General features: G+C 47.2%; 2 protein-coding genes and 1 long non-coding RNA gene across 8 annotated transcripts in view; 1 reads left to right on the forward strand and 2 right to left on the reverse strand.

The window, feature by feature from the left end:
- The window catches only part of HNF1B (HNF1 homeobox B), a 53,311-nt gene extending 45,670 nt beyond the window's left edge, over nt 1-7,641 (reverse strand). For all 6 annotated transcript variants that reach the window (XM_082440034.1, XM_082440032.1, XM_082440031.1 and 3 more), the window contains exons 1-2: nt 7,287-7,641; nt 2,491-2,690 (exon numbers count right to left, since the gene is read on the reverse strand). In XM_082440034.1, the coding sequence (XP_082296160.1) occupies nt 2,491-2,690; nt 7,287-7,630 (544 nt within the window). In that variant the 5' untranslated portion in view covers nt 7,631-7,641. The remainder of the gene's footprint in view (nt 1-2,490; nt 2,691-7,286) is intronic.
- Nucleotides 7,642-8,095: 454 nt separating this feature from the next.
- Nucleotides 8,096-9,914, forward strand: LOC309649778. Its single transcript, XR_014257276.1, has 2 exons — nt 8,096-8,185; nt 8,818-9,914. It is a non-coding gene; the product is annotated as an uncharacterized lncRNA (long non-coding RNA).
- HEATR6 (HEAT repeat containing 6) overlaps nt 8,194-26,274 on the reverse strand; it is a 136,170-nt gene continuing 118,089 nt past the window's right edge. Inside the window, exon 24 of the transcript XR_014257244.1 lies at nt 8,194-8,344. The gene's annotated coding sequence lies outside the window, so the exon portion shown is untranslated. The remainder of the gene's footprint in view (nt 8,345-26,274) is intronic.

Consider the following 26,274-nt stretch of genomic DNA (forward strand, 5'->3'; position numbering starts at 1 on the left):
AAGTTGCATGGGCTTGGGGCGGGAGCCAGGACGTGAACCCAACCTGTAGATGCTAAACTCATAACCATTGCATCACCTCTCGCTTGAAACAAAACCCAAACAACACATCCACAAAACCTTCCAATTGCCCTTGGGTAGAGGTAACTGAACTGACTCCTGAAGTTCTGCCTGTGGTGGGTGCAAGACACGCCCGCAGTTGCCCACACTATGGGGGCTGCCTCTGGCTGTTGGCTGCCCGTTTTGAAGAACTAGACTCCCCCATGTCCTCCATCCACCACCAACTCTCCCCCACTTCCTTCCAGATTAATTGGGGGAGGGGCACAGAAAATGTTCATTGCCCATAAAAATGAACTTGGAGAAGTTGGCTTCGGCAACCTCTTTACAGGCTCAGGAGCCAGCCTGGACAAGGAGATTCTATCTGCACAGATGGGTTCATGAATATTACCATTTATTATTTTTAGTTTCTCAAGAAAATTTATCATGTGTCATCTTTTTTTATCTTCCCCACTCTCTCTTACCACTTGCCACGTTCACTTGTGTCCCTCTTTTATTCATCTCACTTCCTATATTTTATCCCATGCGTGCATGTCTTATAGTCATCCTTTAAGAATTGGTTGAAATGTCGCCTCCTCTAGGAAGCCCTCCGTGATGTCTCTAGGCAATTTAGCAATTCCTCTGCTGCCCCTTGTGTATACTTTTATAACAACTCTTAGGAAGCAGCTGTCATTATTTTTTCAAACATCTCCTCTCCCTCATTAGGTTGTAAATCCCTGGAGAAAAGGACCTGTGTATCTCACAGCCCAGCAAGTGCTTGGCACCTCATAGGTGCTCATACAATATTTACAGAATGAAGGGATGCTTTGTAAGCTTTATGCCTCATGGGACTTTAAAACAATAATAATAATTTTAAAATCCTTTGCAGAGACTGTCATACATTTTTGCAAAATGTCATTCTCAAGCATCTTGAGAAACTTTTGGGGACTTTTGTCTTTTTAGAAGCTTCCGGCTGTCCTCCTTCTCCTTTCTGAGGGAAATCCCATGGCACACAGAGAGGTAGCTCAAACTGGAGATGCTGCCTGAGGCTTGTATTGGAATGAGGGCGTGTCCCAAGGGTTCTCTGGCCTTTGGAGACTGTGGCTCCTGAAAAATTTTCTTGGGCTTTCCAGGAATTACAGGGAGTTGCTTCATGTCAGACACACAAATTCTTAAAGACCTAGGCACCATGGATGGTGGATCATCCCAGAGTTTAAAAGGGGCCTCTTCCCCTCAGTAGCAAAGAGCTCTCACTTTGCTTCTTCTAACCTACCCATCTAATGCTTCCAACAAAAGAGCGAACCACCACAATATGAGATGAACCCTTAAACCCTTTCCCTCCACCTTGAAGTCCTTTCCAGCCCACAGACATTGAGACAATAAATACTGAAACAATCACTTCAGGTCAGTGTGTGACAGAAAACAAGAGTGATTTTAAAAAGTAGTCCTCCAGTGAGAGGGGAAAAACCCTGCCCAGAAAGTGGTAGAAACTCATATCTTGACAGAGAAGCCCACGGCCCAGAGGATAGTGTGTGGGAGGAGTGAAAGCTCATATAAATTTTTCCTAGAAAAAGGGCTGGATCGAAATAATCAAAGTGTAATGTAAAAGTATACCTTCCTAAAGTAAAAACAGTAGGTCACTGATACTCTTATCATTGAAAGGCAGTTCAAACTTCCCTAGACTTCAAAACAAAAATCTTTGTGTTATTGGGTAGAAGAAATGTTGGGACAAAAAGGAAATTTGGGAATGACAATGGGAATGACAAGAATTCATGGGTCAGAGTTGCAAATGCAGACACTTTTAGTGTGTCCTGCTTTAGCTAGAAGCAGCTTCTTCCTCCGATAGGCTCACTGGCTGGGGTGGTCTCAAAACTCTACCGATTCTGGTAAATGTGAGCAAGCATCTTAAGTTGCTTCAGAACTCAGTTGCAGCCCCCTACCCAACCCTCCCAAATAACAGGATCAGGTTCTGAATACATCTATATATATACAAATGCCTTCTATTTTTTATACTCTTTTCAGAGAAGAGGAAAATAATGATAATGGTGATCAATATTATTGATTGCTACTAAATGTCTTCCTTGGAAACTGATCCATGGTCATGTATCAAGGGGAGATGCTTGGCTTACTTTGGGGACGATACTCCACTGTTACCCACTTGGTTTCAAAGAGAAAGATGTTGGAAGCAGGGACCAAAATATTCAAGGTGCACTGCACACACTGAAGGGCTTGTCAAAGCAACTGGCTGGGTACTAGGGGATCGTGGGAGAAGAAAATGATGTAAGTCAACCCATTGTGCAGCAGCTCTGAAGGCCAGGTCCACATGCCAGCTTCCTTATATTTGCCAAGTGCTACGCAGACCTTGTTGATGAAGAGGAAACTGAGGCATTCCACAGGGGTCAGAGTTAGGGCAAAGGTCACTCCTGGTTGAGGCAGAGGCAGGATGAAAGCACTTACGTCGGAGGATCTCCCGTTGCTTTCGGACGTACCAGGTGTACAGGGCGGCGCGCTTCTGGGTCTTCATAGGGGTGCCCTTGTTGAGATGCTGGGAGAGGTGTGACTGGTTCAGGCCGGTGACGTCGACCACCTCCCTCTGGGGGATGTTGTGTTGCTGCATGTAGCCCTTGATCATTTTGGCAGCCCTCCAAGGGTCCTCGCTAGACAGATAAGCAGAGGGTTAGGACGCTGGTAGAAGAGGTCGGGGAGAAAGACCCTCTTTCTAGAGGTTTTACCTAAACTCTGTGTAAAACTCTGACCTTCCCCTGTTTCTCCTCCTGTCCAGGTTACATCCTGGGGAGAGGCCAACATAGAACCTAAACAAAAGAGGAGATGAAAGCTCCTATATAGTGTACTCCATCCCTTTCATCCGAGATTAGGAGGGCAAAGAGGAAGATGATTTCCCTGCTTCAGGAATGGGAAAGCACCCCAGCACTCTCTCTTGGGAAGCAGAAAGAGAAGTTCCTGCTTTATTTTGCTTTCCTTCACTTTCCTGGAATGTGAGAGACTTAAACAACGGCAAGAGGCCCACTGGACAGTGGAGGTGCCATTAGCTTGGGGCTGGGCTGGCTGATCCGACAGTGACAGAGGGCAGAATCTCTAAATTCACCTGGACTGCTCCCCCATTATTTTCCTTCAGAATGGGTGTCTCCGTTTCTTGTCTTATAAAACAGGAGTAAAACTTTTGTGTCCACCTCCTGAGAAGCAAGGAGGACTTCTTAGCCAAATGTTAAACAGTTTTCAGAGTTTCAGAAAAGTTTTAAGAAATGATGTTCCTTCCTGGGGCTGAAGAATCGCTGCACTGAGTTGAGGCTAGTAAAGTTAAAAAAAAAAAAAAAAAAAAATCTTCACAGCCCCGCCTCTCAAATAAGACCAAACGGAGGGAGAATAATTTCAATTTCTGAATAAGATATGAATGATTCCAAATGCGATGTTTTCTTGTATTCTTACATTTCTCCTCTGACAGGGTAAGAGTGTCTGGAAGTTAATCTTTCTCATACATTTTAAGCTTGGGATAAGGACTTACATTTCTCATAAACACAGGTAATGCAAAAAACTTCTTTAGAACACTGTATTAGTGCCTTTGAATTTATTCCAAATGTTTTCAACTTTGCCAATATCTTTTCTTGCTTACTGAATAGGTGACTTAAAAGTGAGAGATATAATTGAAAGCAGAAATTAAGAAAACAGTGCACAGTATAGAACAAAAATATTCAAGAAGCAATACATCCACATATACTATTTGTTTAATGCAGCTACATATTTAACTTAAAAAAAAAAACAGCATCCCTTTACTGTATGTTGATGTATATAATAGCCTGACAGAACATGAAAAAAAGTGAAGGGAAAAATTAGTTTCAGAGGTAATAAAAAACAATGCTGAAAAGCAACATTTACAGTGTTGCAAATGAAATAACCGATTTATTTCTAAATGGTATTTATAATATGTCAACTAAAGTTATGTTTGTGTAATTAATTTTTAAAAATCTAGTAATTAAACTGAGATTTTTGTAAGCATTTGAAAGATTGTGATCATTTTAGCAAGTCTTTAATATTAAATTTATGAAAACACAGGCTTTGACAGACATGTTTTGAGAAATGCAAACAAGATTTATTACATATAGCTTAATATATTTCTCAAATATTTATAAAGGTACTTCCATGTAATACAACATAATGAAGTAACAACAGGAACAAAAAATGAGGAACTGCGTCCCGGTTTCAAGCATGGAGAATTCACCTTGAGTAAGAGGAAAGTAATGTAACATTTTGCACATACCCGTGTAAACATCAGAGCTCATTTAAAATCTTATTTCTGGTGAATATTTCCACAGATATTTTTAGGGTAGAAAAACACCTTCAAAGGATACCAACAATAGCTTCGAAAGTTAGAAAAAGTATTTGGATTTTAAAAGTTAATGCTGCTTCAACAGATTCTTTGACTTTTTTGGTTTTGTTTAATATGTTTTTACTTGTATTTATTTCGTGTGTCTAAGAAACCTAACTGAAATAGTGTAATGTTCTAAGAGCGAATGATTCCGTTAAGAGTGAATTAGCTTAACAATTGGGAAGGTTAAAAAAAACCAAACAAACCAGTAAAACCTTATAAACGATAGCAAATCTTTCAGCCCGCATTGAAGGACCAGAGTTGGGGATAAGATGGCGTAGTTACACCTTTACAGCTCTGACCACAGAATTCTCATGCATTCACCGGGAAGAGCCCCGAGAGTCGGTTACGTTTTGAAATTTGAAAATACAGCCCGTGATCAGGGGTTCCCAACCCCGATAAACACACAGAACGGGAGAAGCGCGCCCGGGCATTGTGCTCAGGACGCAGGTGTCAAGCGCCCGACCTCGGCGCCCGCCTGGCCAGCCCAGCACGCTCCTTTCCAAACAATGCCTCGGCCGCCCACAAGCAGAGAGGCCCTGGACCCCGTCTCAGATCGCCGTGATTCTTCTTTAAGAAGCCTCAAGCCCGGCCTCTTGGGAGCAACCAACTTCCCAACTTTCCACCGCGCGCCAGCCTAGACCTGGGGCCGGGGACCCGGCAGCGCGCAGCCCCCGGCCTGCTTTTCTCGCCTTTCTCTTCCAGGAGATGGAAAGAGCGGCCGGGCGCTCCCCAGAGTGACTTGCCCTGTTCTTTTCTTTCCGCCTTAGGGGAGCGAGGTGGGCCAAAAAGGGAGTGCGTGCGTCTGGCGGTCAGCAGCCGACTGTGCAGTGACCTGGGGACCGCTAGCGATTTCTTGAAAAATTACTTTAATCAAGTCCGACCACTCCCGAAGTTGGGGGAGGGAAGGCAGCAACCGCTGGGGAAAGGGAGCGAAACCTTGGGGTCTGTCCTGCGTCCACCCGCCCCAGCGGGGGTCTCGCGCCCCCTAGCCTCGCTCCCCGCCCCCTGGAGCCGGGGGCTCTGCTCAGCGAAGAGCGCTGAGGTCCGGGGCTCCGGGCCGGGCCTGGCTCTCTGCCTGCCGGGCCTGCGGCGTCGGCGGCCCTGGGGCAGCCCGGGTCCGGCGCCGGGTCTCCGGGCGGCGCGGGGGCTCGGCTGGGAGGGCCCGGCAGCACGGTGCGTGTGCGCGGGCAGCGGCGAGCAGCCCCGCGTCCGCGTTCTGCTTTTCCTTCCCCCTCGAAGCCGCCGCGTTTACAACTTCACCAATGAATAACCCGCCTCTCCGTTCAACCTAATCACGACTTTTTGTGTATCTTTCTGTTGATGATTTATAGAAATAAATTAATAACACCCGAACTCCACGTGCTGCAGTTTATATTACATCTCTGCCGCGTCCGGCCCGGCGCGGGGCTGGGTGCCGAGGGGCGCCCCAGGTCGCCTCGGGCTTCCCAGGTCCTTCCAAATCCCAACTGGAAGGCGGGCGCCTGCGGCCAGGCATATGGGCCTAGGTCCCAGGGTTGTGGGGGGGGGGGGCCCGCCGGCGGGCGGCGGGAGATCGGTCGGTCCGCTGGGCCCGGGTCAACCTCCGGGCCGCCCTGGCGCCCCAGCCGCTCCTCTTCAGACCCCTCTCACCTTCCTGCACCCTAACCCCGGCTGGGGAGAAACCGCCGCCACGGGCGAAACCGCGAGGGAAGAACCTCAAACCTCAGAACTGTAGCAACATACTTTCGGGAAGTAAAAAAAATCTAGAAATTCCCCTGACTGTTTTGCTAGAGAGTTAGCCGCCGGGTCCCCAGGTAGCAAATTCAAATGCAAGGTCATATCCCATCCCAAAGTGCCACTGCGGGCGGGTGACCGAGGCTGCCCGAGTCCCCGGCGCGACTTTGGTCCTGGCCCTGCCTAGAGACCGCGGCTCTGAAGGGTCCGAGGCCAAGCGAGGGGCTTGGTCCTAAAGCAGAGTGGCCGGGAGCGACGTGCGGTCTAAGGGGACCGCTCGGCTCCTTGGATAATTAGTAACCAGCTGTCAAAGCCCTGGGCCGCTCGGGAAGTTTTAGCAAACGACCCGGGGCCGGGAGGTAGACCTCCCGCCAGCCTGTCTGGATTCCCCAGGGACGCCGGGGTGTCGGCGGCGAGATCCGGAAACGCCCTCCTTTCTCCCACCAAGTCCGCTGCGAACTGGGGTCTTGGCCGCATTTTCCCCTCGCTTGCTTAGTGACGTGGTTTCTTCTGCCGCTTGAGGATCCACCCTAACCTGACAACGTGCAAACATTTCCTTTCGCGAATCTAAACGGGCTTTGGGGATTCCGGAAAACCCTGGGGTCTCGCACGGGCGCTGCAAACGGGAGTGCACTCCAGAGAGGTCGCGCCCCAGATCCCGGCCCGGGTGCCGCCTGTCCCTCTGCTAAGAGCGGCAGGACGCCGTGCCCCAGGCCGGGTGCGTTTCCCCGGACCGCGGAGGCGTTACCTCGGAGAAAGGCTTGGCCTGGGGCTGATGCGGGCCCGAGCCTGGTCTCCTGGGAATCTCAGCGGTTTCACTGCGCCCACTCGCACCTTCCGCCGCGTGGGCAAACCTCCGGGCAAAGGGCCCCACAGCTCGGGTTCTCCCAGGCCGAGCTCCAGCCCGGCCGGGAGGGCCCCGCGGATCCCGGGCGCTGGCCTGGGCAGGCGGTCCCGAAGCCTCGGGGCTCGGGCCGTCCAGCTGAGGGACTTGGAGGGGTCCAGGTGTTGGGAGAGAAGCGGAGCGCCCCCCGGGGGACTTCTCTGGTGGGAACCAGGCTTGGCAAGAACGGTCGCGCGCAGTGTCGCTCAGGCGCTGGGCCGGGGGCTCAAGGGGCTCGGGCGCACACTCCGCACCTCGGCCCGCGCCTACCTGAGCATCCGGTCCACCTCCGCCCGCTGCTCCGCCGCCTCCTCGGTGTTGAGGGCTTGCAGCTCCTTGAGGATGGGAGGGGTGTCATAGTCGTCCCCGTCCTCGGAGCCCTCGTCCCCGGACAGACGGCCCTTGGCGTGGCCGTTCGTGAGAGTATGGAAGACCGGCTTGGTGTCCGGCTCGGCCCCGCTCCCAGGGGACAGGGGCAGCGTCTCCAGCTTCACCCCGAAACTCGGGGATGGCAGCAACTCCTCCAAGGCCTGGACCAGCACCTCCTTGGTGACCCCGGAGCTCAGCAGGGCGCTCAGGAGTTCTTGCTGGAGCGACGTGAGCTTGGACACCATTTTCCAAGGACAGAAAAAGAAGGGGGTGAGGGGGTGAGGGGGTGAGGGGATGGGTGGGTGCGAGAGAGGAGGGTGGAGGGGAGTTTCACAAGCGAACCCCAAGTCCAGGAACCCCCCCACCCTTCAGCCTCCAAACACCTGTTACTCCCCGGGGTCCGGAGTCTCCTCCGAGAGGAGTCAGAAAACTTCTAACTTGCCATGATCGCCACCATTAGGCCATATAAGATATGCAAATTAGTGGGGAGGGCCCGGCTTTCGGCCAGATGCAAATGGTCGTGGGGAGGGGGGAAAACCGAGAGAGGGAGAGCGTGAGGGGCAGACGGGGAGAGCAGGAGACCCGGGCCGGGAGCGGGGCTGCCAGGGTCCATTGTACTCACGCCAGGGGGCTGAAGAGATTCTTGTCCTGGTTCTGTTTATCAGCCAAACTTTAGCTGACCTTTGGACTTGTTAAACAAGTAGCTTGCAGCCTAGTGTGGAAGGCTCCGGGACTTTTCCACCGGCTGCGGGTCCGGCTTTAGTCCGGAGAGAAGAAGAAACTGCGCTTCGGGGGTTCAGGTGAGAGCTGGAGGAAGCTGGGGTGCTCTTGGAAGAAGGAGATGGAGGGGGATGCGAAGAGCAGAGACCCTCCGACGCGTCCCAACCGACGCAGGCGATGGGCCGGGAGAGCCAGGCGGGCGGAGGATAAACTGACCGCAGGGGAATGGACGCGGAGACCTGGGGGAAATGGGGCGTATTAGGTGGGGTGAGTGTGGGTTGCCGGGGCGGGGGTCCCATTTACTTCTACCTGAGTTACTGCTCTGCGGACCCCAGGCCCTCACCAGCTGGGTCTAGCGGTTTGGATTTGCAGAACTGCCGGCCCGAGAGCGTAGGCAAGCGGGAAGGAGGCCCGGAGAACACTTGGGAGGAGGCACCGACTAATTTATGACCCGAGGGAGTAGCCGAAGTTGAGCTCCCCCATAAGCGGGGCTGCACCAGCACCCAGCCTGGCCGAGCCGTGGAAAGCTGGACGCCTGGGCCACTGGGTTCCCCGGTTTAAACAAGGATTATCAAAGTGCCTCCGCTTTCGGGGCAAAACTAGGATTGCTGGGCCTTCCTTTCTGGCAGTGAAAGCAAAGCTTGGCCTGCAGCTGGATGGACAGTTGGAGCTGCATGTTCTCTGGGCCCACTGATTTCTGGTTTATTCGCAGCTCCAGGACACAGCGGTTCCCGGGGCCAGGGGCGGCGCTCTGCAGAGGCGAGGTCAAGGTGGCCCTGGCAGGCGTCTCCCACGCCAAGTTGGGAAGGCGCGGAGTAAGCCGCTGGGGGAAAGAAGTATTTTTCCACGCCGGCCTGGCCCAGGAAGGAAGCCGGGAACCTTTCAGCGCTATCGGAGTTTCACCTGCCTCTCCCTGAGGCGCCCAGAGGAAGGAAGGATGCAGGAGTCGCACCCAGACCTACAGGCTGGACCGGACCTGCAGAAGAACAGGGGCTTTTTAGGATCCATCGCTCACAGTCCCATAGTTCCTGGGGCAGAGAACACCCCCTTCCCCTCTCTAAGCCTCAGGTTCATCATCTGTGAAATATCGAAACCTAAAGTGCAGGGGATGGGGCATTGTACACAATGAATGAGACCACCTGTGAAACCCTGTGGTCTAACAATAGTGTTCACACTTTTCCTTCCGGGAAGGTAGGAAGCCAGTTCCTAGTAGTAAAATCTAGCCCCTCTGGAGGTTTAGGATTCTCAGAATCAGGCAGATCCAGTGCTGGGGTTGGAGGGACCGGGAGATTCAGAATGAGCAGGCAATTTGCAAAGGAGCTTCTAAGCAAATTCTCCTCCCTTCCCACCTTTAAAAGACAATTAGGAGGAAGGGGGGGAATTTCAGCACGGGTGGCGGTGGGGAGGGTCTGCAGTCCTGTCTGCTTGTTTCAGGATCAAATCTCCCAGGTGTATGAGGGCTGAAACTCCAGATGTGGCTGATCCAAGTCAGGCTGCTAAGGAGCTAGGCTGCCTCTTTTAAATACAGGGTCTGCTCCACACGCCTGGGCCACCCATGAGAAAGGGGTGGTTGTATGCACAGAGCTCTGGGGGACCTTTACACCGTCTCAGTGTCTTTCCCGGAGAGAGGGGTAATAAGTTCATAGAAACGAGGGCTCTTCATTTCACCTTATTGTCTTCTAGTTTGTTGTGACATACGGCAGATCCTTGGCCCTCACAATTCAGCCCAATGGGAGAACATTTTCTGCCTACCCAGCTCCCCTCAACGGGGATAATGAAGTGTTCAGAGTAAATGTCCCTGGAGAACAATCGCTTTTTCTCTCTCACTCACTATCAGGATAGAAGCAGTCAAGTGTAATGAAGATCAGTTTCTGTGTTCAGCTGGAAAACCCATTAAAAAACCAGCCATCACTTCCCTTTTACCAACAAAGCTTTGATTTGTAGTTCCAACTGCTGTGTTCCCCGTCTGACTCTCAAGCTTCCTTACCTCTCAAAATTCAGGTGTCAGAAAACCCATTCTTCCCCCTACCCCAAGCCAACTATGGGAATGTACAGGAAGTTGCACAGAGTACAGGGAAACTTCCTATGCGTGTCCAGGTAATCTGGCTATTAATATCCAGCAACTTCCTGTAACTCTCCTGTCCAGATCTACCTTGTATATACCACCTGATGCAATATCGGTGCTCACCAACCAAGTAACTGCAACTATGGATCTGTGAGCAGATCCAATATCTACCCCTTCATATGGAAATTTAAAAAGAAAAGTGTAAGTATCCCACTTTTCTTTTCAAGGATGTGGGTCACAAATGCTAACCAAATGAGTTATCGCAGAAAACCCTTTGGTTAAGCTTCCCCCAAACAGAGGAAGCCAGAGTACAGCTGAAAAACCCTTGTTTATGCTTCACACAAGATAAAGTAGTGACGGGCTAATATAGTAGCCCCATTTTAAAGAAATGGGAAAAGAAGACATAGGACACTTTAAGGAGGTGGCTTGGAGCTACTGTAATAAGTCAATGGAAGGGTTGAGATTGGGGCTCAGGACTTTTGAGCAGGGCTTTAGGATGAAAGAGGAAGGGCTCCAGTTTTACTGCTTTGGGAGATGGGAAGTTAAAAGGGGGAATTCTGCTGTGATTCCACGGCAGAGAATAGAGAGCAGATGCTGGAGTCAAACAGACCTAAATTTGGGTTCTCCAATCTGCTTAGCCAGCTGTGCAACTTGGGCACATTATATAATCTTTCTGAGCCTCAGTTTCCTTAGGTGGAAAATAATGATAATACTCTACTGTGTTTTTGTGAAGATTAAATGAGTTAGTAGCTGCAGGTTTCTGGATATGATATGTTTAGAAAGAGGCAGCACATCATGAAAACACGCCAAGAAGTGAGGCAGCCGATCTCTTTGGTCTCTTTTATTCCCAGCTTGTTTTTTTAAGAGTTACTGAATTCGAAGAGACTGCATTAGGTTCTTCTACTCAAACAATGAATTCGCTGCTCAAATCCCAAGATTTTCTATGGGAAATGTAGTCCCTGGTCCAAGATAATTTAAAATCCTGATGGCTCATTACTGTGTGAAGGTTTTCCGGGCACCACCTTGGAAGTTTCACAGAATGGCAAGTGTGATTGCCATGGACTCAGTCTCTCCTGTAACTTCACGGCATAAAGGATATTTCTTTCCTGCTCTTGTGCACACAGTCTTCCCCCTACTTTCCAGGCTTACCCTGATTTGCTTACAGCAGGGAGAGCCTGGTCCTCTCCGTTCCCTGCTGCTCTACTCTCCAAGGTTTTCACATTGATATGGGAGAGTCTCTAGAAGGCCTCAAAATGAAATCATCTCTAGAGTAAAACGTGAATACTGCCCTACCCTAGTCTGAAGGAGGTTGGGGGCCTTATTGTTGGAGAGCAGTGCTGCAGCCTAGAGAACATTCTAGACTGTGGTGTTAGAGCCTGAGTTTCCAGCTCTAGATACAACACTCTTTTTGGGATAACTCTTGACCTCCAAAGGCTTGGTTGAGCACCCTTTCTGATTCTGCTTTTGAAAAATGGCCAATTGGTCTGGATGACCATTTAAGTTCCCTAACTTTTCTATGATTTGAAATTCCGGAATTACCAGGGTGTCCATTTCCAGGCCTCTGTCCTCAGGCCAGAACTCTGGGTAGTGCTGGACATGGGACTGTTGACTTGCCTGTGAGGAAAGACACCACGGACAGTAAGCTCCAAGAGGGCAGGGACCATTTCACGCCTTACTCTTCAATGCCCGGAGAGGTGTCTGATCCATAAGAGATGCTCAGTGAAGCCCTTGTTGAATAAATGAAAAAGTGATCATCCCTGCATGATGCCATTAAGGGTGATTTTTGTTTCCTTATTTATACTTCTCAATTTTCCAAGTTGTCAGCAATGAAGTTGTAGTTTAAATACCTTTCCCAGACGCAAAAGGGTATATACTGTGTGATTCCATTTATATGAAGTTAAAAAGCAGGAAAAACTAATCCATGGTGATAGAGGTTAAAATTGAGGTTATCGGGGGATGTATTCACAGGGATGGGTAATGAGGGAGCTTTCTGGGGTGCTGAAAAAGTGCTGTATCTTGATCAGAATGGTGGATACATCATCAGGCTACACATTTAGGATTTGTGCATGTTGCTGTAAATGATAACTCAGTAAAAAGTAAATAAACAATTCCAAAGTGTAAAATGTAAACATTGGCAGCCATCTCCTTAGTGCCCCCTCTGTTTACAGTTGATGTGTGGCCCTGTACATTCTCCCCCATTCGCCATGTGTAGTTTATCACCACTGAAACTTACAGACTAGCATATTCCAGGGGTGGGCAAACTTTTTCTACAAAGGGCTAGATAGTATTTTAGGCTTTGTGGGCTTATACTCTGTCACAACTACTCAACTCTGCTCTCACAGACAATACATAAATGATTTGTATGGCTATGTGCCAATAAAACCATTTTTAAAAACAGCTGGGTGGCTGGATTTGGCCTGTGGGCCACCGTTTGTCAACCCCTGGATAAAGCACCTGTGTAGGTAGAGATCAATATATCTGAAAGAGACCTGAGAGGCATCTCACTTCACTTCTTCATCGTTGGGATGAAGAAGCAGATTCAGGGAGGAGAAATGACTTTCCCAAGAGATATCAACATTAGCACAGGGCACTGGGGAGATCCTGGCTTTGGAGTCAAATAGAGCCGTTGTTTGTGGGTGTGGCTCTGGGCAAGTTACTTAATTTGAGTCTTTATATTATCACCATGTGTCAACGGTGATAATAATGGAATTTCTATCTCCTAGGGTTATTGGAAGGATTAAATTAGATAACACAGCAAAACACCTGGTAGGGGGGCTGGCACAAGCTGGACTTGGTTTCAAATCAAGTGCTTTCTCAATCATAGCACACAGCTCACGGGCTCCCTCCCGCCTCCCTTCCTTCCCTCCTCCTAAAGGCACGACTTCTGGTGTAAGTTCACTGACAAACACCACCGGGTGTCTACTACCTGTGAAGTCCTTCAGGGACAGCTACAAGCTTGTGACAAATGGATGCAGGAAGATCTCAAGTACTACCACCCCAGCCCTCAACTTCCTTTCTAGAGATCCCTTCCAGCCCTGCGCTTTTATTTCCCAAACAAGCCGCTATCAGATGATCTTCGCCAGGAAAACTCCTAAGGGTAGAGGAGATTTCTCTCATTTTGATTCAACAACCTACCTCCTTCTGCCGGTTCATTTTTAGAAATAGGGTGTTCCCAGGAGCTTGTAAAAGATTAAATTAAAAATGAGAGACCTAGTATGATATTAAACTAATAAATACTACACCTGGCATAGACAGCCTTCACTCTGGAGCAATAATCTAGCCCTTCTACTACTACACCCATGAAAAGTGAGATTGGCAGGGGCCCAGCACACACCAGGGGCTCCATAAGTGTTTACTGAATCAACGATATGGGCCAGGCTAGTGTTCAGAAAAGAAAGAAAAGCGATACTCTTTACTAAGATTTCCCGGACTCTGCTTTAGGGTTAACATTCAAAGAAGTGTTAGCGAGGTGTCTTTGCTATACTCTCCCCTGTATTCCTCCCACAAACCTGTGAGCTGGGCAGCGTCAGCCCCGCTTTAATGATGACGAAATAGAGGCTTTAAAAGCGTAAGGATTGGCCCAAGGACCCACAAACAGTTAAGGAGTGGACCTTGGCCTTGAACTGAGGACCCCCTAATTCCATATTAAGTGCCTTCCTTCTGGTTCTTTTGCATCTTTCAAACCCAAACAGAGGAGGGAGCATATAGAAGCACCCTGAACAGTCTCAGTGAAGAGAAATCTTGTGATTGTGTGAGTGTGTGTCTGTGTGTGTGTGTTTGTGTGTGTGTGTGAGAGAGAGAGAGAGAAAGAGAGAGAGAGGGATCAAAGTCTTCTTTCCTGTCTGAGGACATACCAACCACGTAAAAAGCTATAACATTTGCACAGCGTTTTATGATGTGCAAAGAGCTTCCTCCTCATTTGATCCTCAAAATACTCTTGCAAAGAAGGCAAGGCAGGCATTAGTATTCACATTTCACAGATGAGGAAACTGAGATTCAGAAAGGAAAAAGGACCCACTGAAGATTCCAGAACCACCCTCTATTTTTTTAAAAAATAAACTTATTTATTTAATTTTATTTTTGGCTGCGTTGGGTCTTCGTTGCTGCGCACAGGCTTTCTCCAGTTGCGGTGAGTGGGGGCTACTCTTCGTTGTGGTGTGCAGGCTTCTAACTGCCGTGGCTTCTCCTGTTGCAGAGCATGGGCTCTAGGTGTGCGGGCTTCAGCAGCTGTGGCTCGTGGGCTCTAGAGCGCAGGCTCAGTAGTTGTGGCGCACGGGCTTAGTTGCTCCGCGGCATGTGGGATCTTCCCGGACCAAGGCTCGAACCCATGTCCCCTGCATTGGCAGGCGGATTCTTAACCACTGCGCCACCAGGGAAGTCCCAGAACCACCCTCTATTGACCCAAGTCTTCTGAAGCTGGACTCCACTGTCCTCTCCACAATATTGTGTTTGTACAATGACAAGATTAGTACAAGGCACAGCCCAGGAATAGATACAATATCTAAGAATTAGACAAAATAAGATACCCCAATTCTAGTCCCAAGGTCATGCTCAAGCAATGGAGAGCTGGAAGGATGCCAGGCAAGAAATTGGGTCCACTCCACGAGTTAGGAACCGCTACCCACTTGGTGTCACCCTGTGCCTCCCCACCTGCATCTCCTCTCTTCCCATGGTGGACCCACCCCTGCTCTGCTTAGTGCTGTCTGGTCAGGACTGCAGTCTGTGACATGCACTTAGGCATGAGAGTGGCCACTGGGCCTCAGGTAAGGGAGGACCAAGGTCTTCTTTAATGCTCTGGTGACTAGACACAGACACTGCTCCCAGCCCTGGGGGTGAAGAGCATGCAGCGCTGCTGAGACAAAGCAGCAAACATTTACTGAGCACCTACTGGGTGCTAAGCACTGCGGTAGGTGTCTAGCACTGCTGGGATGAATGTGATTTAATTCCTACTCTGAAGGAGTTGGTTTTATAGGGGGAGAGATAGACACATATACACTCACTTCTATTGCTAGACAGGATGGAGCAGCCTTTATAATAAGCACGGTGCTGATGGCTTCACATAAAGCATCTCATTTATTCGTAACAGCCCCATGAGACAGTACTATTATTCTACTTTTAGTTTTCTCAATTTATGCTCAGAAAGCTCAAGATTTACATTGAGATTTAGTGCTGTCTGGCTTCAAACATTTTCTGTACCTGCCGAGAGGCAGAAATGACAGGGGACTCAGTGTGGGACTTGGAGTCAGGATGATCTGGGTTTGCAACCTGTCTCTGCTGCTTCCTAGATGTGACCTTGGGCAAGTTGCCTCTCTGAACGTCAGTTTCTTCAGCGGTAAAAAGGAAAACAGTGTAGAATTTGGCAGGAAAGATAATATATGTAAATCGCCTGGCACAACAAATAATTAGAAGCACATGCTAATAATAGTAGGGGAACCAGCCAAGTTCTATGGGGGCTCAGATGCCTTGAAGGGTAAGTAGGATTTTGACAACAAGAACTCAGAGAACATTTCAGGCAGAAAAAAGCGTTGAGCAGAAGCTTGCAGGCATGAAAGTAGGTGAGGAGGTGATGGGGGCAGAGGGCAAGCTGAGTTGTCTGGACCATGGAGGGATCTTGCTAATGATGATGCTGGGAAGTTAGGGCAGGGCTGATCACGAGTAAACACTGGATGCCAGGCCTGGGGCTCTGAACTTCTCTCCTTAGGCAATGAGGAGTCTTGGAAAGTTTCCAAAGGAGTGTGTGTGTGTGTGTGTGTGTGTGTGTGTGTGTGCCGTTATTTATTGATAATTTCTTGTTTAGAATGCTTATAACAACAACAGTAGCACTGCTATTTATTAAGTGCTTACCTCACTGTGCTAAATGATTTCCACTATTGTACCGTATAATCTTCACAGTTATCTGAGGTTACTCTCATTGCCTCCATTTTACACATAAGACAATTGAGTGAAGTGATTAAATATGAGGCTCTGGAGCCAGAGTGCCAGGATTCAGATTTTGAGTTCACAACTCACAAACTGTGTGCCCACGGGCAAATTCCTAAACCTCCCCGTGCCTCAGTGTTCCCATCTTTAAAATGGGGATATAGGCGACATCTACCCAACGGGGAAGTTGTAAAGAGTAAATGAGTCAATACATGTAAAGTGCTTAGAAAAGGAGTAGCTGTCAATAGCTCTCAATAATTCTTAGCTGTGATGATTATTATCGTCCAAAGTGACACACCTAGGGAGAACGCGGCCCTGTGTGTTCCCTGATGGATTCCCTTCAGGGAGCCTTTGCCCTTCTCCAGGCAGGTGAGTGACGGTCTGCAGTGGAGCAGGAGCAGAGGGGATAGAAACCAGGGCACCGAGGAGGGTTGCCACAGAAGGAGCCTCTTCAAAGATGCTGATGGTGCATCCACCCCAGCATCCATCCACCGGGGGCCTCGGGAGGCGCGAGGCACCGCACAGCACACAGGAGGAGGCCAGGAAGTCCAGCATCTTACCAGAAGCCACAGTGGAGCAAAGGGAAAGTTCAGAAATAATCACAGGACGATCGAGACACCCCCATCCCCAACCCCCTTACCCTGCCAGCACCTTGTTAATCTCCACTTCTGCACCTTCCCACCTGCCGTTTCCTCCACCTGGAAGGGCGCCTTCCAGTCAAACCAGATTCTACAAACTTCCCTGAAAACTTGGTTTAAAATTCATGAGCTACAGGACTCTTTCCTGATTAGTTCTGTCCCTTCTAATAATTATTTTCCCCTGTAACCTTCTGGGATCAGCTGAGGGTTCAACTCCCCTTAGGAAGGCCCCACCCAACCCCAGGTTGAGCTCAGAGGTTCTCAGCTGAGGGTGGTTTGGCCCCTTGGGGAGACTTACCAATGACCGGCAGGACTGGCTTCATGGGTGCACTTGAAGTTTAATGCTCTGTAGTTGCCATCTTGAATGCTTAATAATTTTATTTTTGAACTTTTGTTCATCAGGGCAGCCTGATGGGAAAATGGAGCGTGCGCGGGGGGCTTGGCGCCTCAGCTCAAGAGGCCCCGCCTCCCGCTGCCTCCTTGACTTTCTGGGGTGGGTTTGAGGCTCCAGCTTCTGGCCCCGCCAGGCCTGTTTCTCCCTAACTCCCATCCAGCCACCACTGCTGTCCTCTGCACCCTTAAGGGGCCTGGTGTGGGCACGGGGAGCTTGGGATAGGGTGCTGGAGTCCCATGGCATCTCAGGGACATGACGGTGGCCATGCCTGATCCAAGCTGGAAGTGTCTGTCTGCCACGGGTTGGAGCAGCACCCCTGGGAAGGGGAGATGCCTGACCTGACTTCCATGCCCTCAGCTGGGGCACAATGCATTGGTCCAGTGGCTGGTCAAGGGGGAAACTGGCAGCTGGTGGGCTGGGTGCCCATGTGTGTACTGAATCACAGGGTGGGGAGAGAAATTAATTAAAAATTAAATTCTATTTAGTTTTTAATTAAATAGAAAATTTAAAAACAGGGAGAGAAAGAGAGAGGGAGAGAAAACAAGAGAGGGAGGATAGACCACAAAAGAAATGAAAAATCTTTGTATTTTAGATCTTTAATGACACTTTTTTCCCTGTGTTTTGAATAAGGGAGCCTCACGTTTTTGTTTTACACTGGGCCTCACAACTTATGTAGCTGCTCCTGACGTCTGGAGACACTGTGTATCGTCATGGCTGGGGGTTCTTACGACATCCAGTGGGTAGAGGCCACGGATGCTGCTAAACGTCCTACAGTGCACAGGACATTCCCCAGAGAACAGAGGAAGATCTGGTCCAAAGTGTCAATAGGGCCGAGCTTGAGAAACCCAGGCTATTTCTTCTTCCTTTCTGCTCCCAGCATCCTCTGTGCTCATCTCTGCCCCAGCTCTTTGCCCGGGTTGTTGAAATGACCTCACCATCTGTCTAGACCAGCAGCCCTTCAAAAGCAGGGTTGCATGTTCACTAATCTTTGTGTCTCCGGGACCAAATGCAGCGTTGGCACAGAGTAGGTCCTCAATACTCACGGGTGGGACTGGCTGGCAGGGCCTACGAACCTACCTGATCACATTTTAACCTATTATTTTGTGTCTGTTGGAAGCACGAATCCACGCTATTCTAAATCATTACGTGATTGTATGTTTTCTCTCCCCTAAGTGGATTGTAAGTCTCTACAGCACAGGAAATAAACTTTCCAAATTTTCTGTTTTGCTCAGTGGTGCTTAGAACAGTACACAGCAGGCCACAGGCACTCTGTAAGTGCTTGCTTACTGACTTTGTGTGCTCGGTGCTCCCTCCACTTTTCTGCATGTCCAAGGCCCAGAATACACTCACTTATTCATTCATTCAACAAACATCTATTAAGCATTTACCATATGTGACATGCCTGGGACTTAAAGATGTTAAAGATACAATTCCTACCCTCAAGAAGTTCAGTCAGGCCAGGGAGTCAGAGGGTGTTTTAACTCAGCATAATTAAGCATCACGGTGGCTGTGAAATTAGCCTTTGGAAGACAAAGGATAAAAAAGAGAAGATCCAGGGACTTCCCTGGTGGTCCAGTGGATAAGACTCTGTGCTCCCAATGCAGGGGGCCCGGGTTCGATCCCTGGTCAGGGAACTAGATCCCACATGCCGCAACTAAACATCCTTCACGCGGCAATGAAGATACTGTGTGTGGCAACTAAGACCCAAAGCAGCCAAATAAATAAATAAATATTAAAAAAAAATAAAATGCCATTTTTCAAAAAAAAAGAAAAAATAGAAGATCCAGTGACCCCATTTCCAAGGAATCCCCCTAAGCCGTGTTTGGTCTAACTCAGTCACTTTCAGCCCTTGGTTTCTTGGCTCATTGAGTACCTATCTGTGTCAGGCACGATTCTCGATACTGGAGATACAGCAGCAAATGAAACAGATGAAGGCCCTGCCTTCACAGAGCTTTCACTGCAGCGAGGGCTGGGGACAGACAACCAAACCGATGAACGAGGGAGTACATCGTATGTCGGGTGACAGTGTGCCATGGAGAAAAATCATAGGGCGGGGAAGGTGAAAGGGAGTGGGAGGACAATTGTAAGTGAGGGGTCTTCCCAGGGAAGACTTTTCAAATCAGTGACATAGGGCTGAGACTCAAACTCCACGTGGTCTGGTGACAGCTACTTCTCGGGATGTCAAGCCTCAGCCCTCCTCACAGCTCAGGCCCTGTGTGTGCCTGGAAGCCCCCTTTCTGAGGGTAGTCAAGGCACTGACTGTACATAGGGATGAGCTGAACCAGGTATTATTAAATTTTAAGGGTCTTTTCTTTAAAACTGTAATCTGTAAATGTTTTCCCCGATTACTCCTCTCAGTTAAAAAGGAAAAAAGTTTGAGCCCCTCAATACCATGATTTGCATTAAGTAATTAACTTACCACATGTGCTACTGTACTGATATTTCATGCTCATTATAAACCAAAGACGAAAATTAAAAGGCCATGGAGTTAACATAAATGTAAATGTCAGATCCAGAATTTTCATCCTGTACCCACAATATATCACCTTGCACACCTTTGGGACCCCTGCTCTAATGTACGAGAGTAGTCCATCTTATTTTATTTTATTTTTAAAATTTTTAAATTTTATTTATTTATTTATTTATGGCTGTGTTGGGTCTTCGTTTCTGTGCGAGGGCTTTCTCTAGTTGTGGCAAGCGGGGGCCACTCTTCATCGCAGTGCGCGAGCCTCTCACTATCGCGGCCTCTCTTGTTGCGGAGCACAGGCTCCAGACATGCAGGCTCAGTAATTGTGGCTCACGGGCCTAGTTGCTCCGCGGCATGTGGGATCTTCCCAGACCAGGGCTCGAACCCGTGTCCCCTGCATTGGCAGGCGGATTCTTAACCACTGCGCCACCAGGGAAGCCCCTTATTTTAATTTTTGATAAGCAGGAACCTGGCTACAGGTCAGCAGATACCTGCCTCTCCGGAATTAAGATTTGGAAAAAAGGGGAAATTGATTGGAGGTGTAGGATGAGAGAAAGGAAAAAAGGAAGAAAAGGGGAATAATGAGAAAAAGAGATAAGATTAATAAAATTTTAAAAGGAAAGGAAGAAAGACAAAAGGGAAGAAAAGAAGGAAGGAAAAAGAGATGAAAGATAGGAAGGGAGAAAGGATGAGAGAGAGAAAGAGAGAGAGAGAGAGGCAAAGAGTAAGGGGAAATGTCCCCAAGATTCCCCTGGACCGAGGCAGGGTGCATTCTCCCTGCCGGCCTTTGCCCAGACCTCACAGCGTTGTAAGAGTGTTCCGTCACAGTCTGTAGGCTGGACCTTGGCCTCTTTCCACACATTCAGAATCACCAGCTAATGAAGTGGATATTGTTTTCTGGTCCATCTCTCTCACCCTATGGCTAGTTCCCCTCCGTGGCCCTCACTTAGCAGTGGTGTCAGGAGTGATGGAGAGGCTGACCGTTTCCCATCCCTGTCCCGCACACCTCATTAACCTCTCCTTGCAGCTGGAGGTGACCATTACGGATTAGAAAAGCCGGCAGGCTCATCAGAGAGCAGAGGCACCCACAGTTTCCCAGAAGTTCCTGACCCATGCGTTCTCTCCTGTAAGTCATGGGAGACAATCTTCTGGGTTATAGAGCCATCGGAAGAAAGCCATGTTCGCAGCTCTTAGAGAACCCTGAGCACTTTTTTTTTCTTTTCAGAGACTTGCTTTAAAAACAAAGGAACAGATCTAAAACATACAACAACAAACTAGTGAATGTAACAGAAAAGAAGCAGATTCACTGATACAGAGAACTAACTAGTGTTTACCAGTGGAGAGAGGGAAGGGGGGAGGGGCACTAAAGGGGTAGGGGATTAAGAGGCACAAACTATTAGGTATAAATTAATAATAAGAATATTGTACAACACAGGGAATCTAGCATATATTTTATAACAACTAAAAAAATGATTAAGATTGTAAATTTTAAGTTATGTATGCTTTACCACAATAAAAATTTAGAAAAAAAAAAAAAAGGAATGAGACTAGGGCACTTCAATATAGAACTAATTAGAGAATATAAAACAAAAGAATACAAAAATACTATACAAAATTATTCAAGAGGAAAACTCAAGCATTGTTTGTTGAATGAAATGTCCCTATTTCAAATTTGATCTAGCCCTGGGCCAGGAGGCATGTGATATTTGTTGAATGGATGAATAAATGAATGGTGAATTTTCATGATAGTCCTGTGATGATTCAAGGTGGGTAACGTCTTCAGGTAAACTGAGGAGACTGAGGCTCAAGAAGTTAAGCGCCCAAGGTCACACAGTGAGGAAGCAGGTGGCAAAGTCCTGTCCTCCACTGTCACGGGGGCACTTTTTTTTGTTTATATATATATATTTTAAATTTATTTTATTTATTTATTTTTGGCTGTGTTGGGTCTTCGTTTCTGTGCGAGGGCTTTCTCTAGTTGCGGCGAGCGGGGGCCACTCTTCATCGCGGTGCACGGGCCTCTCACTATCGCGGCCTCTCTTGTTGCGGAGCACAGGCTCCAGACGCGCAGGCTCAGTAATTGTGGCTCACGGGCCTAGTTGCTCTGCGGCATGTGGGATCTTCCCAGACCAGGGCTCGAACCCGTGTCCCCTGCATTAGCAGGCAGATTCTCAACCACTTCGCCAATCAGGAAAGCCCACGGGGGCACTTTTTCCAAGCAGTCCTTTTGTTTCCTTCGAGATCTGCCACTTGCCCAGATGCTCTGGTGAAGTCATCCCTCGAGGGCAATGGGATTTAGAGCATCTATACTGACCACGTACAAGAAGACAGGTATGGTGTTGGGCACGGGCTGGGATGGAGGATTAGGCTGCCAAACTGAGCGTGCCCTCAGGAATGGCACAGCCCGACAGGTGTTCCTGGCGCCCACGACAGCCCCACTGACCCTGAAGCACGTCATTTTCACCATTGTCTCCCATGTCTCATTATTAAACATTTTTCTAATCTATGTGAGTATTCACTTAAAAAAGCTTTTGTTTTCTAAGTTACAAAACTAATAAACATCACCATATGATCCAGCAATTCCACTGTTTGGTATATACCCCAAAGAACTGAAAGCACGGATATTTGCACACAAATGTTCACAGCAGCACTATTCACAATAGCTCAGGTGTGGAAGCAACCCAAGTGTCCACAACCCAAGTGTCCACAGCCACCCAAGTGTCCACAGCAACTCAAGTGTCCACAGATGGATAAGCAAAATGTGATCTCTACATACAGTGGAATATTTTTCAGCTTTAAGAAAGGAAGGCAACTCCAGCAAATGCTACAACATGGATGAACCTTGAGGACATTATGCTAAGTGAAAGAAGTCAGTCACAAAAGGACAAATACTGTACGATTCCACTTACATGAGATACTGAGAATAATCAAATTTATGTATAGAGAAAGTAGAGTGACGGTTGAGGGGCAGGGGGAGTGGGGAATGGGGAGTTATTGTTTAACGGGTGCAGAGTTTCGGTTTTGCCAGATGAGAAAAGTTCTAGAGAAAGATGGTAGTGATGCTTGCACAACACTGTGAATGCACTTAATACCACTGAAGTGTACATTTAAGAATGATTAAGATGGTAAATTTTATGTTTGTTTTACCACAATTTTTAAAAACCTAACAAACATTACAAAAAATTAAAATGATCAAAACTGGATAAAGTAAAAAGAGAGTCTCCTTTCTCACCTATTTACTACCTGCTTCCCAATCCCCAACTGCCTCTTTCTCTAAGCATTTGCTATTCAGTTTATCTGTTTCCTTCCTGTATGCCCACACAGGTGTGTGTGTGTGTGTGTGTGTGTTGTACTTTAAAAAACCAAAACAGGATCCCTGGTTCCTTCTTTTCCGTTGCTTACTTCTCAAGGGCTGCCCAGAGGAACATTCAAGCCCACAGGCAGTGGGACAGATTGCTGGGTCTGAATTTCTATTCCATCCCTTACCGACTGACACCAGGGGCTAGTGACTTAACCTCTCTAGATCTCAGTTTCCACATCTGAAAATGGGTACACTATTGTTGTTGGGACTTAATAAAAAGGAGAGTGGCAGAAGCTTGGCACGTAGGAAACATACAGTGAGGGCTGAGTGTGGTTGTTCTCTGGAAGTTTCTTCCTTGACCTGGGCTCTGCGAGCAATCAGGGTTCAGGGAAGTCTGCAGCCAGGGAGGGGAGGGAGGACCTTGTAGGAGGTGCTATGCGCATACTTGCAACACGTGTTTCATCTTTCTGCAGAGGGTCTAGCTAGGAACAAGTTATCTTTGTCTTTCTAGCAATCGAGAGCCGCTGTTACAATACAGATATCCTTTTCAAAATAGTAGATCCCTGGAGTGAAAACTCAAAATGTAAACTTTAAGAAGAGGTGACAGAGCAGAATCCAGAAAATATTTAGGACCCGGAGCACGTGGATTGGTAATTTTAGGAAGATACTGGGGTAGTGGATTACGTGAAACACTTGGAGTCAAGATGCCCAAGTTCAAGTTCTACCTCATAGGAACATATAACCTTGAGTCATACATACTATAAACTTTGCAAGCCTCAGTTTCCTTGCCCAGAAAGTGGGCATCATATTTCATAGCATATAGGATTACTGTGAGGATTAAAGGGATATAGTATGCAAAAGTGCTTTTCAAACCGTAAAGCGCTAAGCAGATGCAAATGATTATTTCTGACTTTTTGTGACAATGGATTTGTGTCAATGTCCTGCCACACAGGCCTGTGCAGTACCAAAATCTTTTTTTATTTTTTAAAAATGAAAATAATTTTCTTGTTTTTTGTTCTCGGTAATATATAATCATTGCAAAAAATTAAAGCAAAATGAGAAAGTACAATTTTCCTTAATCGCAGCCGCTGTTGACACTTTGAAATCTTTATTTATTTAAAGAGATTTCAATATATTAAATGAAGAAAAGGTTTCAAACATTTTTATAGTATGATCCTAGTTATGGCTTATGAATTACTCCCAATCAAGTATCAGTGATGGGAAGAAACATGCAAGTTACCAATTAAGATCATACGATCTTTTAAGACTTGTATAATCTGGAAATGCTATCAATTATTTATAAAGAGTCTTCATGTATTTAAATTAGAATAATGTACTAGTTAGGACCTAGGTTCTACATGGGTAAGAATGGAGATAACATAGCGTAAATTCATAGTTTTGGTGAAGATTAGAGAATGCACAGTGTTGTCACAGACTGAGCCTTCAGTAAATGTTAGTTGCTCTTATTGTCAATAATAATACATTATGGTTATTTTGTCCCCTGCTTCTGATGACAATTGAGTAGTTGATCTGACGAATCCATGATCACCTGAGATAAACTAGGATTCTCAATTTACAAGGTTTGAAGGTAGAGCAGAAGTAAGGATGATTGTAGGAAGACTCTTTGAAGGTCAGGGAGTGACGGATGGTACCTGGTAGGTAGTCAGGCTAGGCAATGGTCCTGGGACTTCTAACCTGTGTTTACCACCGTGGCTTCTTTGGTCTAAACTTTAACTACTATTACTGAGATTTCATGTGACTTTCTCCCCATCTCCCTGTCCAAAGCTTCTTTAGTGCTATTGCCAGACTTGCTAATGTGTGAGGGAACAGTACTTTTCTTCCCTCTGCCAAAGATGGGAAACTTATTACAGGAACCATCTCATAAGTCCAGAACAGAACATGTTTTTTCCATTTAATCTAATTCTAAAGTCTTTCCCCTATCCCTATCAGATAGGGGTTATTAACATGTGGTACATGCAATGCCTGGGATAGAATGAGAGGCAGATGTTTTTTTGAAGTTTAAAAGTTGCTTTTTAAAACAGCATTTGCTACCACAGGGAATTTCTTCTGTATCACGGAAAACATACACACATACACCCCTCTCCCAGTTTTCAATGAATAACATTTGTGACTTTACCCACAACAAAAATGTGTCACCTTTTAGGTGGTCTTTGAGGTTTACCTTTTAAAAACTATTTCAAGGAGCTAAGTTTTGGTTTTGCTTTTTTCCTCTGGTCACTGCTGACTAAGGACTCCAGGCTGTTTACACGGGAGAGCTTTAGATACGGTTATTTGTGTGGCATTGTATCAAGGCCTTCAAATATTTGCGGGGAGGTTTGGTGGAAAATGTCTAGGCCAGTGCAAATACTGCCGGCCCCAGAGAAATCCAGGAGGCTCAGAGGACCATTCCAGAACCCCTGGTCTGTCCTATTGTCCCTACGAGGAAACCCTCTGAATCTTTGTCAGACTGAATGAGCCCATTGAAGAGACTTATGTGGGTTCATGTCATGAGAGGCTCCTGATTTAGCCACCGCTGGATTTGATCATTCCGCATCTATGAGAGGTACAGTGGGAAGCCATTGACCTCACAGTCAGGAACACTGAGCACCAGCCCTCGATCTGCTACTCACTTGCTGGGCCACTTTGGCAAGTCACTGGCCCTCTCTGGGTTCTGATTTTCTTAACTTTAAAAGCAGATGATTGAGCAAAATGAGCTCTAAGATCCCTTTCTTTGATCCTATTTCTCTATAAAGTACCTCTTCGGTGTAGTCATTGAACCAGGCCAGCAGTGGAAGATACAAAGAAAAATAAGATAAGATCCTTTGTCTCAAGAAAGTTTGATTGGATGTTTAACCTCTTTTATTATTTCTCAGCTCCCAGCAGTTTCCTGGAAGCTCACAATCTCAGAGAGTTTACACAGGGTGGCCACAGGCACATAATAAATTATTTATTGATATATTACAATGCATGTTGAAATAATATTGTCTGTTTCCCTGAAATAATATTGTCTGGCCACCCTGAATTTTTGTACAGGTGACCACACACTCAGAAGGCCAACATATTAATAAGTAGACCTATAATAACAGTTACATTTATGTGTAATAATGGCCATAATTTATTGAGCACCTACTGTGTACCAAGCTCTTTGCTAGATGTTTTAACATTTTTATCTCAAGAATCCTCATGACAATCTTGTAAGGTAGGCTGTGCCATCTCCACTTTACACAAGAGGAAACCAAGACTTTTAAGAGGTTGAGAAACCAGCCCAACCTCTTATTTATAGTAAGAGGCTTCACATCCAGTTCTTTGTGGTTCCAGAGTCTGGTCTCCTAGCCCTGTACCTCTAGCTTTGGGTGTAATATTTTGCATTTTACAAAGTATATATATA

Source organism: Balaenoptera physalus, assembly GCF_965194825.1.
Source record: "Balaenoptera physalus genome assembly, chromosome: 20".
In the NCBI taxonomy this organism is placed as follows: Eukaryota; Metazoa; Chordata; class Mammalia; order Artiodactyla; family Balaenopteridae; genus Balaenoptera; species Balaenoptera physalus.